This window comes from Scylla paramamosain, unplaced genomic scaffold (genome assembly GCF_035594125.1).
Source record: "Scylla paramamosain isolate STU-SP2022 unplaced genomic scaffold, ASM3559412v1 Contig10, whole genome shotgun sequence".
Taxonomy (NCBI): Eukaryota; Metazoa; Arthropoda; class Malacostraca; order Decapoda; family Portunidae; genus Scylla; species Scylla paramamosain.
The window spans coordinates 1,248,834-1,269,563 of NW_026973675.1; the positions used below are offsets into that span (position 1 = coordinate 1,248,834).

The window sequence follows — 20,730 nt, forward strand, 5'->3', positions numbered from 1 at the left end:
TCAGTCATTCACCACTGTTCTGTTCACCTCCCCAATGCAAGAGTTAACCAGTATTCTCAGTCATTCACCACTGTTCTGTCCACCTCCCCAATGCAAGAGTTAACCAATATTCTTAGTCATTCCTCCCTTTCTCTGGTAAACTCTGGAACTCCCAGCCTGCTTCTGTATTTCCTCCTTCCTGTGACTTGAACTCTTTCAGGAGGGAGGCTTCAACACACTTCTCCTTCAATTTTTGACTACCGCTTCTGTCTCTATTCGGGGACCGGCACTTCAGTGGGCATTTTTTGTTGATTTATTGTTTTTATTTAATATTGTTGCCCTTGGCCGGTGCACAGATCAAGGAAGCTCCACCCGTGGCCTGTCACCTCCAGCCTTGCTCCACGAGGCGCCGCGCCACCCGCCGCTTACCTCACCAACTCTTGACAGCTGGTGCCAGTGCTGATGAAGCGTTGCCTCACCAGCACGGAAAGCAGTGAACAGGTTACTTTTCCAAGGTGTGTCATTAATGAAGTCCATGCATCAGTGTATGTAGGTGGAAAGCTGACAGGTGACAGCATGGCCCACTAACAGACACAGACTGTGGAGTTCCACCTACTCTCAAAAGGCTGTGTTACCTGAAGCTACAGGTTTTCAAGGGAGCTTTTACGACTTGAGTGACAGGTTAACAACATTTCTACATTGTCGACAGGAGAAACGCCCTTGAGAACCCACCGAGTCACCTCTCTGGCCTTTAAAAACAGTGGTGTTGAGAGGACAGTGTTCAACAAAGAGGTAGCACCACACGTGTAGTGGGCTTGGTGATTCACTTCACTCAGCACTTCCTCACACGCCTCCACACACCGGATACACAGCCGAGCCTTACACTACAAGCCAATGTACCTGCACGCCGGAATAACACAACGAAATTACATGCACGAATGCTTTGCACACCTCCACAGAACAGTTAGCATGCATATTCTGTTGACAATGGTTCACCTTTGTTACAGCTGCCGTCACATTCACCACAGCCTTTTTGCTTGTCTTTGTACAACAATCGCGGTTTTTTTACCTACTGATGATTCATTTACTTATTTCCTTCTCTCACAAGTACATTAGCAGTAATTAATGCCGTGATGGAACTCTGCAGCTCATCATTGCTCTGTCCAACTTGACTCTTCCTTTTCACTTCGTTCTTTCAAGATAGAAGCTTAAAGTCGTGCCCTAAACCAGATACTGCAACCACATACTGCAACCACATACTGCAAACACATACTGCAAACACATACTGCAAACACATACTGCAAACACATGCTGCAAACACATACTGCAAATGCGTACTGCAAATGCGTACTACAAAGGCATTAATGAAATCCCAGTCTAGAACTTTTGTATTCACTGATCAGTACTAGCAAACGCTGAAATGTTCTTAGCGATTATATATAGAAATGCTGTTAATTTTATCATAGTTCAGAAATAAAAGACGTGGTTCTCAAGTAGGCGAAGCATAATTTATTTTCATGCCGTAATTTCAAAGACAGACTTCTCGATAGGAAACAAGGAAGAATGCTTTAACCCGGCGGTCTCTTTAACATTTCATTTATTCTTTGCCTAGAAGTTTATACATAACATGTACATAAGAAGTAAGTAGCAGAAGTAAATGGTCACCGACGCATAGGAAATTAATAACAAAATGGTGTTACTGGAGACGGAAGCGTAGACATGAGTTACTATATATTACAAGAAAGAGAACTAGACGATTAAGACCAAAGAAAACATCACAGTACTTGTAAAAAATACACTGAATTTAATAATGCACAGTAAAATAGTAACAGGACAGTGATAGTGAAGATAGAAGAAAAGTGTTTGCCCTAGCGGTCTCTTGGCGTTGTTTACAAGAACCGTGATGGCGGACAGAAGGGTTCGGTGACCAGTGACACTCTTTCAATTTCCTCCACTCCCAGAACTCAGGTGAGGCAGGGACCGCCGCCCACCCTTGCGCCCCTCCCTCCTCTACCTCCACCCGCGCACACACGCACGCACACACCTGAAATAAGAGAGAAAAGCAGGTGTTTGTTAACCTCCCTCTGTGTGTTTGTGTGTGTGTTTGTCGTGTCAGTGTTCCTTGCCTTTATTTCCTTCCTTATTCTGTGTCTGTATGTTTGTCTTCCTTCACTTCATTTACACTCAGCCCTCCTCTTCATCCTCCTCCTCCTCTTCTTCCTCCTCCTCTTCTTCTTGTTCTTGTTCCACGTTACAAAATTCATTAAACAGGGAACCAACAAAACTGGAAAGCTAACAGCCTTTGAATCATTATCCGTGCAAGAAATGGCAGACAAAGCAAGATGTAGGGACACATTGTGCACAAGAGTGTCACACAAGTCCGCGCCACCACCACCGCTACTCTCAGACGAAGTGACGCGGGTGTTACGGCTCCTGTGACGCGTCCATTGACAGAGTAACAAGATTGACACATTTTAAACATTAGAAGCGCTCTTAGTGACCCAAGGCTGTTCATGTCTGTGGCGTGTGGGAGAGGCACAGCAAGCCAAACCAACCTTACCTTAACTCTCTCTCTCTCTCTCTCTCTCTCTCTCTCTCTCTCTCTCTCTCTCTCTCTCTCTCTCTCTCTCTCTCTCTCTCTCTCTCTCTCTCATACATGCATAAACACAACAGCTATAATGAGAGAGAGAGACAGAGAGAGAGAGAGAGAGAGAGTGGCATCCTCGCCTGACCTGGTAACACTGCAAGGAAAATCCACATCTGGCAATGCAGACCTGCCAGACGCCAGCCAGCCGGGGACCCCACGTTGACACTAGTGCTCTAACCTGACCTAAGTTAACTAAGTCCTAACTAGACTGCATAGACTCAGCTTGCTGTTACACTTGCTGTTGTGCTGTTGTGTGTGAACGGTGACAGATTAACAACATTTCTGCATTACTGACAGGAGAAACACGCTTTTAAAAGACTGTAGTTGAAGTGACGCAGGTTTTCAAGGGTGTTTTTACAGTTGCAGTGACAGATTAACAACATTTCTGCATTACTGACAGGAGAAACACTCTTTTAAAAGGCTGTAGTTGAAGTGACGCAGGTTTTCAAGGGTGTTTTTACAGTTGCAGTGACAGATTAACAACATTTCTGCATTACTGACAGGAGAAACACTCTTTTACAAGGCTGTAGTTGAGGTGACGCAGGTTTTCAAGGGTGTTTTTACAGTTGCAGTGACAGAATAACAATATTTCTGCATTACTGACAGGAGAAGCACTCTTTTACAAGGCTGTAGTTGAAGTGACGCGGGTTTTCAAGGGTGTTTTTACAGTTGCAGTGACAGATTAACAACATTTCTGCATTACTGACAGGAGAAACACTCTTTTAAAAGGCTGTAGTTGAAGTGACGCAGGTTTTCAAGTGTGTTTTTACAGTTGCAGTGACAGATTAACAACATTTCTGCATTACTGACAGGAGAAACGCTTTTAAAAGTCTGTAGTTGAAGTGACAAGTGTTTTCAAGGGTGTTTTTACAGTTGCAGTGACAGATTAACAATATTTCTGCATTACTGACAGGAGAAACACTCTTTTACAAGGCTGTAGTTGAAGTGACAAGGGTTTTCAAGGGTGTTTTTACAGTTGCAGTGACAGATTAACAACATATCTGCATTACTGACAGGAGAAACACTCTTTTAAAAGGCTGTAGTTGAAGTGACAAGGGTTTTCAAGGGTGTTTTTACAGTTACAGTGACAGATTAACAACATTTCTGCATTACTGACAGGAGAAACACTCTTTTAAAAGGCTGTAGTTGAAGTGACAAGGGTTTTCAAAGGTGTTTTTACAGTTGCAGTGACAGATTAACAACATTTCTGCATTACTGACAGGAGAAACACTCTTTTAAAAGGCTCTAGTTGAAGTGACGCGGGTTTTCAAGGGTGTTTTTACAGTTGCAATGACAGATTAACAACATTTCTGCATTACTGACAGGAGAAACGCTCTTTTAAAAGGTTGTAGTTGAAGTGACAAGGGTTTTCAAGGGTGTTTTTACAGTTGCAGTGACAGATTAACAACATTTCTGCATTACTGACTGGAGAAACGCTCTTTTAAAGGGCTGTAGTTAAAGTGGCAAGAGTTTTCAAGGGTGTTTTTACAGTTGCAGTGACAGATTAACAACATTTCTGCATTACTGACAGGAGAAACACTCTTTTAAAAGGCTGTAGTTGAAGTGACAAGGGTTTTCAAGGGTGTTTTTCAGTTGCAGTGACAGATTAACAACATTTCTGCATTACTGACAGGAGAAACACTCTTTTAAAAGGCTGTAGTTAAAGTGACGCAGGTTTTCAAGGGTGTTTTTACAGTTACAGTGACAGATTAACAACATTTCTGCATTACTGACAGGAGAAACACTCTTTTAAAAGGCTGTAGTTGAAGTGAAAAGGGTTTTCAAGGGTGTTTTTACAGTTCCAGTGACAGATTAACAACATTTCTGCATTACTGACAGGAGAAACACTTTTAAAAGGCTGTAGTTGAAGTGACAAGGGTTTTCAAGGGTGTTTTTACAGTTGCAGTGACAGATTAACAACATTTCTGCATTACTGACAGGAGAAACACTCTTGAGAACCAGGTTAACCTTGCCTTTGGCCTGGCATAACAGTTGTGGTGAGAGAGCACAGGGCCCCTGGTGAATGACTGAGAATACTGGTTAACTGGTAGAAGATAGCTAGAGATGCAACACTGCGATGGTGACAGTGAGAGAGAGAGAGAAAGAGAGAAACTTAGTAATAAGATGAATCCTTGCTGTTACTATCATTACTACTACTACTACTATTACTACTACTACTACTACTACTACTACTACTACTACTACTACTACTACTACTACTACTACTACTACTACTACTACTACTACTATGTAAAGTGTTAATGTTAATAATCTTTTGTGTCTTACAGATATTCAACAAGAAAGGGAAAAGAAGAGAGAGAGAGAGAGAGCAAGAGGCACACAGACAGACAGGCAGTGAGAGAGAGAGCGAGAGACAGACAGACAGAGAGAGAGAGAGAGAGAGCAAAATGGAGGGTGATCTGTGCCCCCTTTCTCTGTCACAGCCAGCAGCCACAGACCTGCCTGATATTGCTCAGTTTTTATCTATTTATATGTCTGAGGAAGAGACACTAGCTCTGCAGGTTTGTATACTACTACTACTACTACTATTACTACTGCCTCTTGACTGACACATTCAAGGAGGGGTCTGGTGGAGGTCTTCAAGTGGCACAGGGGACATGACAAGGGTGACTAGGAGTGGGTCTGGTGGGGGTCTTCAAGTGGCACAGGGGACATGACAAGGGTGACTAAGAGGGGGTCTGGTGGGGGTCTTCAAGTGGCACAGGGGACATGACAAGGGTGACTAAGAGGGGGTCTGGTGGGGGTCTTCAAGTGGCACAGGGGACATGACAAGGGTGACTAAGAGGGGGTCTGGTGGGGGTCTTCAAGTGGCACAGGGGACATGACAAGGGTGACTAGGAGGGGTCTGGTCACTCAGCAAGGAGTTAGGACTGAAAAGCAAGGCCTCCACTGTGCGTGACTTTGTGATGCAGAATAATAGTGTACAGCAATTAATGTATTTGTTGTGCCTCTAAAATATGTCACACAGATTATGTCACTTCATCCCACTCAGTATTTCAACAAGCTTGACATGACGTAACATAACCTAACCTAACCTTACCTAGCATAACATAACCTAACCTAACCTAACTTAACCTAACCTTACCTAACATAACATAACATAACCTAACCTAACTTAACTTAACCTAACCTAATCTAACCTAACCTAAGCTAACCTAACCTAACTTAACTTAACCTAACCTAACTTAACCTAACCTAACTTAACCTAACCTAACTTAACCTAACCTAACCTAACCTAACCTAACTTAAGCTAACCTAACCTAACCTAACCTAACCTAACTTAACCTAACCTAACTTAACCTAACCTAACTTAACCTAACCTAACCTAACCTAACCTAACTTAAGCTAACCTAACCTAACCTAACCTAACCTAACCTAACCTAACCTAACGTAAGCTGTTTTTTTCACACAGGAGGGACGAGTGAGCAGTGTGATGAGCCACAGTGTATTCACAGCCACAGAGCAGCCCACACAGCACACAGAATTGACACCACAGCCGGCACTACCACCACCGCCACCGCCGCCACCACAACAGCAGCAGCAGCAACAACAACAACAACAACAACAACAACAACAACAACAACAACGGGATCATGATTTCAGTGTCATGTCTCTGGTCTCTCACAGCCCCAATGCAGGTAAATAGTAGTAGTAGTAGTAGTAGTAGTAGTAGTAGTAGTAGTAGTGGTAGTAGTAGTAGTGGTGGTGGTGGTGGTGGTGGTAGTAGTAGTAGTAGTAGTAGTAGTAGTAGTAGTAGTAGTACATGAGAACATAAGAAATAAGGGAAGGTGCAAGAAGGGAGCAGGCTTACACGTGGCAGTCCCTCTATGAAACACACCTCCCTATTTCCATCTGCTATCCCCATCCATAAACTTGTCTAATCTTCTCTTAAAGCTCTCTAGCGTCCTACCACTAACTACATGATTACTGAGTCCGTTCCAATCATCTACCACTCTATTTGAGAACCAGTTTTTTCCTATCTCCTTCCTAAACCTAAATTTTTCAAGCTTGAACCCGTTATTTCTTGTTCTACCCTGGTTGCTGATTCTAAGAATTTTGCTTACATCTCCCTTGTTATAACCCTTATACCACTTAAAGACTTCTATCAGGTCCCCTCTTAACCTACGTCTCTCTAGAGAATGTAAATTTAACAGCTTCAACCTCGCCTTGTAAGGAACACTCCTCGTTCCCTGTATCCTTTTAGTCATTCTCCTCTGTACTGATTCTAATAGACCTATATCTTTCCTGTAATGTGGGGACCAGAACTGCACAGTGTAGTGTAGATGAGGTCTGACCAGCGCCAAGTATAACTTTAATATTACTTCCGGCCTTCTACTTTTAACACTCCTAAAAATGAATCCTAGTACCCTATTTGCCCTGTTTCTGGCTTCTATGCATTGTTTCCCTAGACGGAGTTAGGTTAGGTTAGGTTAAGTTAGGTTAGGTTAGGTTATGTTATGTTAGGTAAGGTTAAGTTAAGTTAGGTTAGGTTATGTTATGCTAGGTAAGGTTAGGTTAGGTTAGGTTAAGTTAGGATAGGTTAGGTTATGTTATGTTAGGTAAGGTTAGGTTAAGTTAGGTTAGGTTAGGTTATGTTATGCTAGGTAAGGTTAGGTTAGGTTATGTTACGTCATGTCAAGCTTGTTGAAATACACTGACTGGGATGAAAGTGACATAATCTGTGTGACATAACCTAACCTAACCTAACCTAACCTAATACACTATTTGCCTTGTTTCTGGCTTCTATGCATTGTTTCCCTAGACGGAGTTCAGAGCTAACTATAACCTGGCATATCCTGCATGTTTTCCTGGGTGAAGACAGTTAAAAAATAATCATTCAGAAATTTACTTATCTCCTCCCCAGAACTAACCAGCTCCCCATCTGCTGCCTTTAATGGACCTACAGAGTCCTTATTCTTCGTCCTGTATACCTGATAAAATCCCTTGGGGTCTGTCTTCGCCTGGCTGGCTACCTTTAATTCATAATTGCCCTTTGCTTTCCTCGTTAACCTCCTCACTGTTCTAACTAATTCATTGTATTGTAACTTTAACATTTCTTCACCTGCCCTCAATCTCATACTTCTCTTACACCCTATACGCTAAAATCCCTCTCATCCGGCATTCCAGTATCCGGCAGCCTCAAGCATCCGGCACAATTTTCCCCGAGCCTTAAAATCAATAAAAAATCAATGCATACTCATAAAATCGATAAAAATTCCCACGCGAGGCATACTTTGTCCCCTCGCCACCAGAGCACACTGCTTGGCGCCACCCGCGGCCCACTGCACCGCGTTCACCCAGTGACTCGGCCCCGCGTGTGCACTGTTTATCACCTGACGCCTTCACCGTGCCTAAAGTTGTAGAAGAGAGGAAGCGTGTTGTGCTTACACTGAAGCAGCCAATCAGATCAGCTGGTCTTTGTTGTGGTAAGATGTGTGAGTGTAGGCTGGTGATCGTGGACATAATTTCACTTCTATTCAAGTATCCGGCATGTCGGTGGTCCCGTTGATGCTGGATAAGAGGGATTTTACCGCATAATGCTTTAACCTAGCAGTCGTCCATTTAGGGTTTTTTTTGTGTGATCTTATTGTCCTATACGGGATATTTGCTGACTGGCCCGTGTGAAATTTATCTACGAAATATTTATACAATTCATCTACATTTACCTCACCCAATCCCCTCATCTTGGCCCCTACCATCCTCTCCACTCCCTCGTCTACTCGCCTCGACCTCACCTCTCTCATTTCAGCATGACCTGACATTCCAACACATTCACACCTGTCTGCCCCTTCCTCTCTCCTCCGCCCCTTATGGACACATCTTGCCTCCTGTTGTCCTGCACCCTCGCGCCTCACCTCGCGTCTCACCCTGCCTTATCTCTCTGAACTCCGTCCCTGACCTGACCTGACCCTGCATCCCTTGCCAGTCCAGTCCTTGGAGGTACCTTTTTAATTCCTCAACGTGTGTTTTCCTAAAGTCAGGTATTTTACTAGTCTTTTTGCTTCTAACAGTTTATTATTCCCATTCTAAATTGTACCTAAATTCCCTATGGTCACTGTTACCTCCAACTGCTGCCCTCCAACCTCTACCTGCGTGACTCTAGTAGTAGTGGTGGTGGTGATGGTGGTGGTAGTAGCAGTAGTAGTAGTAGTAGTGGTGGTGGTGAGAGAGAGAGAGAGAGAGAGAGAGAGAGAGAGAGAGAGATTGGTTTTCAGAGTGGTGGGTAAGTGTATTGGGCTAGAATGCGTCTGAAATGGGCTGGATTGGGCTAGAATGGGCTGGATTGGGCCAGAATGGGCTAGAATGGGCTGTATTGGGCTAGAATGGAATGTATTGGGCTGGAATGGGCTAGAATGAGCTGGATTGGGCTAGAATGGGTCTGAAATGAGCTGGATTGGGCTAGAATGGGTCTGAAATGGGCTGGATTGGGCTGGAATGGGCTGTATTGGGCTAGAATGGACTGTATTGGGCTGGAATGGGCTAGAATGACCTGGATTGAGCTAGAATGGGCTGTATTGGGCTAGAATGGACTGTATTGGGTTGGAATGGCTAGAATGACCTGGATTGGGCTAGAATGGGCTGGATTGGGCTAAAATGGGCGGGAATGGTCTGGAATGAGTTGGGGTGAGGTAGATTGGGCTGGAATAGGCTAGGATGGGCTGGATTGGGCTGGAATGAATTGGAATGAGCTGGATTGGGCTGGAATAGGCTGGGATGGGCTGGATTGGGCTGGAATAGGCTGGATTGGGCTGGAATTAGTTGGAGTGAGCTGGATTGGGCTGGAATAGGCTGGGATGGGCTGGATTGGGCTGGAATAGGCTGGTTTGGGCTGGATTGGGCTACAATGAGGTAAATAATGGGACTGTTTGTCAAGATTGAAAAAAAACATGATTTTTCTTAAAATATAAAAAAATAATTTATTTGACTTAATTTTTTTTTTGTATTAAAGTTATTGTTACGAAAGCACAAACCTCAGCACTCCCGTAGACGCCCACAATTCCCCGACAGTCAGGACAGCACTCGGGAACACCAGCAGGCTAGACAAGAGATGCTAAGGGTACCACGTCCCACGTGATTCACGCACAGCCAGACAGAGCGGGTAGACAAACAGTGGGCAACACTTTCTTCCTTTACTAGTTCCGTTAGTTACAGGCAGTTACAGACACAGGCAGGGACAGTCAAACTCTTCAGGCTCACGCAACAGGCACTCGGCACGGAGGACACGCAAAGACAAGTTATCCAGAGCGGGGCCAACAACACACTGCCCAGTCACTGCAGTCACGCGACTTCTCTCCCGCCATCCATGCACCACTGCCAGACACCAGGCACAGCTGACACACACACACGCACGTCACACACTCAATCCCACAGAAAGAAATAAAGGCAACTTAGACTAAACAACAATAATACCCGGGCGTTACATCACCCCCTCCTTTACAAAAAGGTCGACCCGACCTTGCCTCTCCTTATATCTCTCCCTCAGAGTCAATCAACACAAAATCATCATAACGCCGTGGGCGGCGTCTGTCCCTGCGCGGCCGAGTGGGCTGAGGTTCCTCTGCTGGCTCTGAGTCGCGGCCGTCGCCCACCCCTGACTCCTCAGCCTCGGCCTCCTCTGGCTCGCTGGGGGTGGTGACAGCTGTCTCCGGGGACTCGTCGATTTCCTCGGCAGCAGAATCGGCATCATCGCCGCCACCTCCCCCGAAGCCCCAAGTGTAGTGCCCAGGACCGTGATAGCGCCACAGACGGTCCACATGCACAATGGAAGGGCGACGGCGTCCACGCTGGATTTTGTACGTCACCCCCGAGATCACGGCGATGACAGTGTAAGGCCCCTCCCAGGGGCTCTGGAGTTTCGGAGAGAGGCCACGCCGGCGGCGAGGATTATGCAGCCACACTTTCTCGCCTACCGCGTAACTCGCCTCCCTCACTCGCCGGTCGTAAAGACCTTTCATGGCCTGACTCGCTGCCCTCAACTTGCCTCTCACCCGGTGGTGTACCTCCGCGAACCGCTCCTGCAGGGCGGCTGCGAACCCAGAGGTGACTGTGGGGAGGTCAACATCAGGAGGGCGCCCCGTGGCCAGGTCAATAGGAAGGCGGAGCTCCCGGCCAAACATCAGCTGGGAGGGCGAGTGATCGGTGGCTTCATGGACGGCGGAACGGTATGCCATCAGCATCGCCGGCAGCTTGACGTCCCAGTCCTCCTGCCCCGCCCCACAATACTTGGCCAACTGTTGAACTAGCGTCCTATTGAAACGTTCAACCATGCCGTCGGACTGTGGGTGGAGCGGGGTGGTACGCGTCTTATAAATCCCCATCAAGTCACAGCACTCGCTGAATACACGAGACTCAAATTCACGGCCCTGATCGGAGTGCAGCTCGACGGGCACGCCAAACCTAGAGAAGAACTGGTCGACTAGTACACTCGCCACAGTCTCTGCCTCATGATTGGGGATAGCATACGCCTCTGGCCACTTAGTGAAATAATCCATGGCTACACAAATGTACCGGTTCCCGCGGGGAGTGAGGGGAAACGGGCCGGCAATGTCCACTGCCACCCGCTCCATCGGTGCCCCTACATTGTACAACTGCAGTGGGGCCCGGTTACGGTGCGCTGGGCCCTTTTTAGCACTGCACACGTCACAGGCCCGGCACCATTCCGTCACGTCACTGCGCATTCCTCCCCAATAGAACCGCTGGCGGAGGCGTTGAAGGGTACGCTTTTCGCCTACGTGGCCACTCGTCACACCCGCGTGCACTTCCTTCAATAGTTCCGGCCGCATAGTACGAGGCACTACCACAAGCCAGGCGTCTCTGCCCATCCCGCCTACCGCCTCCCACCTTTTCACTAACACCCCGCTCTCGTCAATTGATAGCGTCTCCCACTGGCTTACCAAACACTTAGCGGCGGGGCTTTCAGCCGCCACTACCTGCCAGCTGGGGCGCTCGTCGCTGGCTTCTAGCCAACGCACGACGGGGGCTAGATCGGGGTCACTGCGCTGCGCCACACGCCACCGCTCATTGCACTCGGCGGTGTTGGCAGGCACACGTAAACGGCGGCACACTGTGTCCAACACCCCAGGAGCGCCAGGTGAGGAGGCCTCACATGGGCTGGGCTCCCTGGCGGTGCAGTGTGAGCAACTAGCCTCACACGGGCGTCGGCTCAGGGCGTCAGCATTGTTGTGCACGCGTCCTGGGCGGTGAACGATCCGGTAGTTATACTGCTCCATGCGCCCCAACCACCTCGCCAACTGTCCCTCCGGCCCCTTAAGCGTCTTTAACCACTTCAGGGCGGCATGGTCAGTACGGACGGTAAACTCGGCGCCGTACAGGTAGGGATGGAAGTGTTCGAACGCTTTCACTACGGCCAACAACTCTTTCCTGGTTACACAGTAGTTGCGCTCTGGTTTACTAAACTTGCAGCTGTAGTAAGCCACTACGTGTTCCTTGCCGTCCTTTACCTGCGACAGCACAGCCCCGACGCCCTCGGCACTGGCGTCGGTGTCAAGCAGGTAGGGCAGCTTCGGGTCAGGGTAAGGCAAGACGGGCGCCTCCACAAGCGCCGCCTTCAAGCTGTCAAAGGCCGCCTGACATGCCTCATCCCAGCGGAAGCTCGCCCCCTTCTTGGTGAGACGGTTAAGAGGAGCAGCTAAGGTGGCAAAGTTGGGCACGAAACGGCGGTAATACGTGCAGAGGCCCAAGTAGCTCCTCACTTCAGCTACGTTGGAGGGAGTGGGCCAGTCAGCCACCGCTGCCACCTTGCCAGGGTCGGTGCGCACGCCACCACTGCTGACGACATGTCCCAGGAACGGCACCTCATGCTGGAAGAGGAGGCACTTCTTGGGGCTAAGCTTGAGATTGGCCTTCCTCAGGCGCTGCAGAACCTCCTCCAGCCTCCCCAGCTCCTGCTCGAAGGTGCTCCCGAAGACTATCACGTCGTCCAGATATACGAGTGCTGTTTTCCACTGCAGGCCGTCTAGCACTCGCTCCATCAGCCGCTCAAAACAGCCCGGGGCGTTGCAGAGGCCAAATGGCATGACGTTAAACTGCCACAGGCCCTGCCCGAAAGAGAAGGCCGTCTTAGGCTTGTCCTCCTCCGCCATCTCCACCTGGTGGTACCCTGACTTCAGGTCAAGTGTACTGAACCAGCAGGCCCCGACCAGAGCGTCCAGCGTGTCGTCTATCCTCGGCAGGGGGTAAGAGTCCTTCACCGTCACGTCGTTCAGGGCCCGGTAGTCCACACAGAAGCGCTGCGTTCCATCTTTCTTCTTTACCAGGACTACCGCCGACGACCAAGGACTGTCTGATCGCTCGATTACCCCTTGCGTGGCCAGGTCGTTCACTGCACGCTGCATTTCTTCGCGCCTTGCTGGTGCGATGCGTCGGGGTGGGCTCTTGACCGGTGCGTGGGTGCCAGTGTTGATCGTGTGTTTCACCAGTGACGTGCGACCCAAGTCCGAGGCGCTCTGGCTGAACACATCGGCGTACCGGCCCAGGGTGTCACACACGAGCTCCGTCTGCGCCTCCGTCAGATTGACAGCGCTCCGGGTCGCTAGATCCTCCAGGAAGCTCGGCAGCGGGGCTCCCTCGGCCGCCCGCTCACCCTGCGGCGGTGCCTCGGCACGCTGCACCTCCACGCACTCGCCCACCGCTGTTCCGGCGGGTATGTTGCGAGCCTCGTCGGAGAAGTTAGCCAGTAAGACAGTGACTACCTTCTCCCCCGCTTGCACGAGGCTCCTTCCGACTGCCACTCCGTCAGCCAGTCGACAGTCGCTGGCTGGTTCCACTAGGCCCTCCGTGCTCAGCATCGGCCGTGCGAGTCGACACTGTACTCGACACTCAGAGCGCGGGGCCAACTGCATCCGCCGTGTCGTCACTACCTCCGACCGGCCGACCTCCGGAAGGAAAGGCACATCGTATCCACATACCTTTATCACCTTCCGTCCAAAGTCTACGCAGGCCCTGGTCTTCTTCAGGTAGTCGTAACCCAGCAGACACTCTTCCTCCAGCTCGGCAACATACACGGGCAGGTTCACCTCCGCGCTGCCGACACTTATTCGAACGTCTACTGGGCCTTGCAACGGCATGCAGTCCCCCGTTACTCCACACAGCCTGTCCACGGTGCACGGGAGCCACTCAGCACTTACCAGCCTCCGCTGCACGATGGTGCGCTCAGCCCCGCTGTCAATGGTCATGCAGCAAGGCCTTCCATCAACCGCACCTCGTACCTGCACTGCGCTGACGGTGAGGTGGCACTTTACACAGCACGGGGCATTGGCACCTTGGCAGGCTGTGAGGTCGCCCCCTCCTCCAGCCCGCTGCTGTTTTCCGCCTCAGCAACCTCCTTGGGCTTGGGGGAGGCGCTGGAGCGGTGGCCCGATTTGCCGCATGCGGCGCAGCACGTCTGGAAGGCTTTGGAGTTAGGCCGATCGAGGGAGCGCGTCCTTCGTCCCCTCGGACATTGGCTGCGTCTATGGCCTCTCTCACTGCAGCCCCAACAGCGGCCGGCGAACTCGGACGGGTTCGCCTCCCGTGACGCCGCCTTGTGCTCCACCTTCGCCTTCCGGCCCCGTACCTCACCGCGAGGCTGGGCAAGAGAAGAGAGGCTGGTCGTCGTCTGTAGGAAGGCCTCAAACTCCATAGCCCGTGCCAACGCCACCTGCACGTCAGCTGGGTGTGCCTGCTTCACATAGATTTGGAGCTGGTGGTCCTGGAGGGCGTCTACGAACGCGTCGCGCGCCAGAACAACGACCATGTCCTCGGCCGCGCTTGGATACGCCCTCCTCACCAGCCCTTCTACGTCCTGCGCCAGCTGGGAAAGGGTTTCGTCCTTCTCTCGCGTCCTCTTCTTAAGCTGGGCGCGGTATACCTCCGCCTGATGACGGTGTCCGAAACGTCGCCGCAAAGTTTCGGACACTGCTGCGTATGAGGTGCGCTGGCTGGCAGGGAGATGACCCAGCACTTCCAACGCCGGGCCTCGCAGCGCTGTCGCTAGTTGCAGGGCCTTCTCTGCCTCCCCCCAGCCCTGGGCCAAGGCCAGCATATCGAACTGGGCGACGTAAGACTCCCAGCTGACCTTACCATCGTACTCCGCTGGCTTGCGTCTCACGTGACGAGGTGACGAGCGGGCTGCCTTAGGGCTCGGGGGCGGGGAGGCGGCACGGGGAGGTGAGCCCGGCGGTGTAGGGGGCAGGCTAAGCCCTCCCCTCCTGTCCCGGGTGGGCGGCCAGCCCCCAACGGCCATCTCGGGTGCTTCCCAAGGACCTGCTTCCCCCACAGGGCCCCATCCAAGGCCCCCAACAGCAGGTGGGGCTGAGGCCACACTCCCTTCAGGTCCTGGGCTAGTCACGGGAGGCCAGGCGGGGGTTGCGGGCAGCTGTACACCTCCCGCCAAGACGCCACGTGGCGGCCACGCGCCCTGCCGCCAAACACTCGCGCCCTCACGCAGGTCTGCCACCTCTTCCCGCAAGGCTTGGAGTTCACTTTTTACCTCCTGTTTCACTGCCTCACACGAGCGATCAGTATACGCCTGCGTTTCAGCCCTCAGAGAACCTAGGCTGCTTTGCAGGGCTTCCATCAGTCGTTCAGTTTGGGCAGCTTGTGTTGCCACGGTTTGCTCGTGCCTTTCCTCCTGCTTCTGAGCCATACTCGCCAGTTGGGACATGAGGAGGTCCATCTGGGTGGGCTTCTCGTCACCAGCATCACTAGAGTCGTGACTAGACCCACTCAGTCCCTCACACTGGTCAGCAGCACCACTCTCGCCCGCCATTTTGTCTACCACCTTGTCTGCCATGGTTTCTCCACTCGAGTCACGTAGGTCTGTACGAGCACACACTTAGCATCCCACTCCTGACGCCATTGTTACGAAAGCACAAACCTCAGCACTCCCGTAGACGCCCACAATTCCCCGACAGTCAGGACAGCACTCGGGAACACCAGCAGGCTAGACAAGAGATGCTAAGGGTACCACGTCCCACGTGATTCACGCACAGCCAGACAGAGCGGGTAGACAAACAGTGGGCAACACTTTCTTCCTTTACTAGTTCCGTTAGTTACAGGCAGTTACAGACACAGGCAGGGACAGTCAAACTCTTCAGGCTCACGCAACAGGCACTCGGCACGGAGGACACGCAAAGACAAGTTATCCAGAGCGGGGCCAACAACACACTGCCCAGTCACTGCAGTCACGCGACTTCTCTCCCGCCATCCATGCACCACTGCCAGACACCAGGCACAGCTGACACACACACACGCACGTCACACACTCAATCCCACAGAAAGAAATAAAGGCAACTTAGACTAAACAACAATAATACCCGGGCGTTACATTATTGTTGCTTTTTTTTATTTTTTTTTATTTATTTATTTTGTTTTATTTATTTATTTTGTTTTTTGTTTAGTAAGCTTGTGTGAGTGATGAGGCCATACTGTTGTTGTTATTGTTGTTGTTGTTGTTGTTGTTGTTGTTGTTGTTGTTGTTGTTGTGAAGCAGGCCAGTGTTCGTGACACAACACACTCCATTACACAGTTAACAAACAAATAATTTTTTGCATTAAAAAATGACAAATAGCAGAAAGTGTAATCAGATTTGTTATATTAAACTAACTAACTTTGCATTAAAAAATAAATAAATAAATAAATAAACATATAAGCTCATTAAACTTCATAATTAAATTTATTATCATTATTACCAACAAAAAACAAGTTGTGTTTGAGGTGCAAGAGATGCGGGGAGGAGACTGCCAGGGAGGTGATGGGAGAGAGGGAGCCCCGTGCTGCTTCACCTTTCCCAGGGTGAGTGCTGGCAGTCTGGCCAGGCGGCGGTGGTGGTGGTGGTGGCGGTGGTGACGCTACCCGGGGACAGGCAGCGTGGTGGTGGTTGGCCTGGTGTCTCTGGCCAGGTGGTGCGGGGCCTGGAGGAGGTGCAGGAGGCAGCCCGCCACTGCCCCACTGCTGAGGTGACTGTGGTGCAGTGTGGCGTGGTGCTGGCACGGCACTGCTGCACCACACCACACACCACACCACTGCCACCATCATTTATTTATTTATTTATTTTTGAGTAGACAAGCAAACACATACACACGCCCATAAACACACACACACACACACACACACACACAATCAATAGTATTTCCCTCCTAGATTAGTCTTACCGTTAGGATTAATGTTAAGTTTTTCCCCATCCCCTATGTACATTTTCAGTTTGTCAACTGCCTAAATAATAAACCGTTTATTATTATTATTATTATTACACACACACACACATACATACAGACAGACATACAGACAGACAGACGGACACACATTTAAAGTTGAGAGTGCGGGTTGTGATGGTGGCGGTTGTTGGTGTGAATATTGGCGGCAGGACACACCGCTCCACGCATTGCTCCTTCACTAACAACACGAAAGTTTCCAGCGCAAACACTTCTGTTATCAATATTCACACTGTCTCATTTTGCTTCTCAATAAAATGATTGTACAAACACAAATCTTGCTTTTCATTTTCCTTCAGGTGGAAGTGAAAGGCCGCGCTGCACCCTCAGTTACACTAGTGCTCCTCTTATTACCATTATTACTATTATTATTATTATTATTATCATTATTATTATTATTATTATTATTATTATCATTATTATTAACTGTAGGTTGACTTTGTAAGTTTGCTTTAGTCACCGTCAATCTGTTCTTTCTCTTTGAAGACTGCGTTGATGGAAGGGGTGACTGCACCAATGTCACTGCAGGGGACTGCGCTCAAAACTGTGCCACGCTTGACTTTCCTTGGTGACAGAATACACAGAGGAGATGTGCCGCAACACTGCAGCAAAGGCAGGGGAGATGTGGGCACTTATACAGTCATACCAGTGACGTAATGGCTGCACCGCTTATTTGGGTGGCTCATGAATAACAAGATAAAGTTAAACAAAAGCAAAATTTTGTGAGGAAGAGCAAAGGGATTTACGTTGTAGCATTGTTTGAGTGAGCGGTAGAAGACAGCTAGATATGCAACATTGCGGCGGTGAGAGAGAGGCTGAAGACAGTCAGTTAGAGGAGAGGAGTTGATGAGACGAAAAGCATTTGATTCCACCCTGTCTAGAAGAGCAGTATGAGTGGAACCCCCCAGACATGTGAAGCATACTCCATACATGGACGGATAAGGCCCTTGTACAGAGTTAGCAGCTGGGGGGGGATGAGAAAAACTGGGGGAGACATCTCAGAACACCTAACTTCATAGAAGCTGTTTTAGCTAGAGATGAGATGTGAAGTTTCCAGTTCAGATTATAAGTAAAGGACAGACCGAGGATGTTCAGTGTAGAAGAGGGGGACCATTGAGAGTCATTGAAGAAGAGGGGATAGTTGTCTGGAAGGTTGTGTCGAATTGATAGATGGAAGAATTGAGTTTTTGAGGCATTGAACAATACCAAGTTTGCTCTGCCCCAATCAGAAATTTTAGAAAGATCAGAAGTCAGGCGTTCTGTGGCTTCCCTGCATGATATGTTTACCTCCTGAAGGGTTGGACATCTATGAAAAGACGTGGAGAAGTTCAGGGTGGTATCATCAGCGTAGGAGTGGATAGGACAAGAAGTTTGGTTTAGAAGATCATTAATGAATAATAAGAAGAGATTGGGTGACAGGACAGAACCCTGAGGAACACCACTGTTAATAGATTTAGGAGAAGAACAGTGACCGTCTACCACAGCAGCAATAGAACGGTCAGAAAGGAAACTTGAGATGAAGTTACAGAGAGAAGGATAGAAACCGTAGGAGGGTAGTTTGGAAATGAAAGCTTTGTGCCAGACTCTATCAAAAGCTTTTGATATCTCCAAGGCAACAGCAAAAGTTTCACCAAAATCTCTAAAAGAGGATGACCAAGACTCAGTAAGGAAAGCCAGAAGATCACCAGTAGAGCGGTCTTGATGGAACCCATACTGGCGATCAGATACAAGGTTGTGAAGTGGTAGATGTTTAACAATCTTCCTGTTGAGGATAGATTGAAAAACTTTAGATAGGCAGGAAATTAAAGCAATAGGACGGTATAGTTTGAGGGATTAGAACGGTCACCCTTTTTAGGAACAGGCCGAATGTAGGCAAACTTCCAGCAAGAAGGAAAGGTAGATGTTGACAGACAGAGATGAAAGAGTTTGACAAGGCAAGGTGCAAGCACGGAGGCACAGTTTCGGAGAACAATAGGAGGGACCCCATCAGGTCCATAAGCCTTCCGAGGGTTTAGGCCAGCGAGGGCATGGAAAACATCATTGCAAAGAATTTTAATAGGTGGCATGAAGTAGTCAGAGGGTGGAGGAGAGGGAGGAACAAGCCCAGAATCGTCCAAGGTAGAGTTTTTAGCAAAGGTTTGAGCAAAGAGTTCAGCTTTAGAAATAGATGTGATAGCAGTGGTGCCATCTGGCTGAAGTAGAGGAGGGAAAGAAGAAGAAGCAAAGTTATTGGAGATATTTTTGGCTAGATGCCAGAAATCACGAGGGGAGTTAGATCTTGAAAGGTTTTGACATTTTCTGTTAATGAAGGAGTTTTTGGCTAGTTGGAGAACAGACTTGGCATGGTTCTGGGCAGAAATATAAAGTGCATGAGATTCTGGTGATGGAAGGCTTAAGTACCTTTTGTGGGCCACCTCTCTATCATGTATAGCACGAGAACAAGCTGTGTTAAACGAAGGTTTAGAAGGTTTAGGATGAGAAAAAGAGTGAGGAATGTACGCCTCCATGCCAGACACTATCACCTCTGTTATGCGCTCAGCACACAAAGACGGCTCTCTGACACGGAACCAGTGGTCATTCCAAGGAAAATCAACAAAATACCTCCTCAGGTCCCCCCAACTAGCAGAGGCAAAACGCCAGAGGCACCTTCGCTTAGGGGGATCCTGAGGAGGGATTGGAGTGATAGGACAAGATAAAGATATGAGATTGTGATCGGAGGAGCCCAATGGAGAAGAAAGGGTGACAGCATAAGCAGAAGGATTAGAGATCAGGAAAAGGTCAAGAATGTTGGGCGTATCTCCAAGACAGTCAGGAATACGAGTAGGGTGTTGCTCTAGGTCATGGAGGATAGCAAAGTTGTAGGCTAGTTCACCAGGATGGTCAGTGAAGGGAGAGGAAAGCCAAAGCTGGTGGTGAACATTGAAGTCTCCAAGAATGGAGATCTCTGCAAAAGGGAAGAGGGTCAGAATGTGCTCCACTTTGGAAGTTAAGTAGTCAAAGAATTTCTTATAGTCAGAGGAGTTAATTGAGAGGTATACAGCACAGATAAATTTAGTATGAGAGTGACTGTAGTCGTAGCCAGATGGTGGAAAACTCGGAAGATCAAGAGCATGGGCACGAGAGCAGGTTAAGTCATTGGCACATAAACGCAGCATCCAGCTTTGGATCGAAAATGAGGATAGAGAAAGTAGGAAGGAACAGAAAAGGGGCTACTGTCAGTTGCCTCAGACACCTGGGTTTCAGTGAGGAAAAGAAGATAAGGTTTAGAAGAGGAGAGGTGGTGTTCTACAGATTGAAAATTAGATCTTAGACCGCGAATGCACAAGTTAATGAAGAAAAAGTTGAGGGGGGTGTCAAGACACTTAGGGTCGTCGACGGAAAGGCAGTCCGACCTGGGGACATTTATGGTCCCCTCACCAGATGGGGACTCCGAGGCTGGTGTAGGAGTCACCATGATGATTTTAAAATTTTTGAGTGAATGGTGTGTGTGCTATTAGGTGCTTGTAGTTTTGTGTGGAGGAAGAGAGTTGTCTTTAGAGGGCAGGCTGTGACTGCCCCCTTGTGTTGTGAGACACAAAGGGAAACGTTCAGTGAGGTCACATCTGGCTTTAATGATAAGTTCACAGCACCCCCTGAACAGTGCTGCACACCTCACTGGGAGTAATTATCGTTTCGGCAGGTGTCTACTGCCTCCTCCAGCTCACACACAGAGGCACGCTGACAGTGCTGCCAGTGTGTCGTGGCAAGGAAGAAAGGGAAGGGACCCTAAAAGAGATGAAAAAGTCCCTTGTGCACGCCTGGGAAGTACGCCTGAGGGAGTTTAGGTGTTAAATTAGAGGAGACATGTTGACCCCGTGCTCTCAAGTAGCC

General features: G+C 49.0%; 1 protein-coding gene and 1 long non-coding RNA gene across 2 annotated transcripts; one reads left to right on the top strand and one right to left on the bottom strand.

Annotated features, from left to right (window-relative positions):
- The first annotated feature begins 1,852 nt into the window (after nt 1–1,852).
- On the top strand, nt 1,853–16,491 carry LOC135096998 (uncharacterized). Its single transcript, XR_010265256.1, has 4 exons — nt 1,853–1,947; nt 4,915–5,148; nt 6,060–6,285; nt 16,353–16,491. It is a non-coding gene; the product is annotated as an uncharacterized LOC135096998 (long non-coding RNA).
- On the bottom strand, nt 13,905–16,469 carry LOC135096995 (uncharacterized). Its single transcript, XM_063998751.1, has 2 exons — nt 16,339–16,469; nt 13,905–15,911 (listed from the first exon to the last, which is right to left on the bottom strand). Exon 2 carries the CDS (start codon nt 15,438–15,440, stop codon nt 13,905–13,907), a length of 1,536 nt encoding a protein of 511 aa, XP_063854821.1. The 5' UTR covers nt 15,441–15,911; nt 16,339–16,469.
- Nucleotides 16,492–20,730: the final 4,239 nt, after the last annotated feature.

Bases quoted from the DNA above. Each gene is read 5' to 3' on its own strand.
- LOC135096995 (XM_063998751.1), bottom strand. From the start codon at position 15,440: ATGGCAGACAAGGTGGTAGACAAAATGGCGGGCGAGAGTGGTGCTGCT.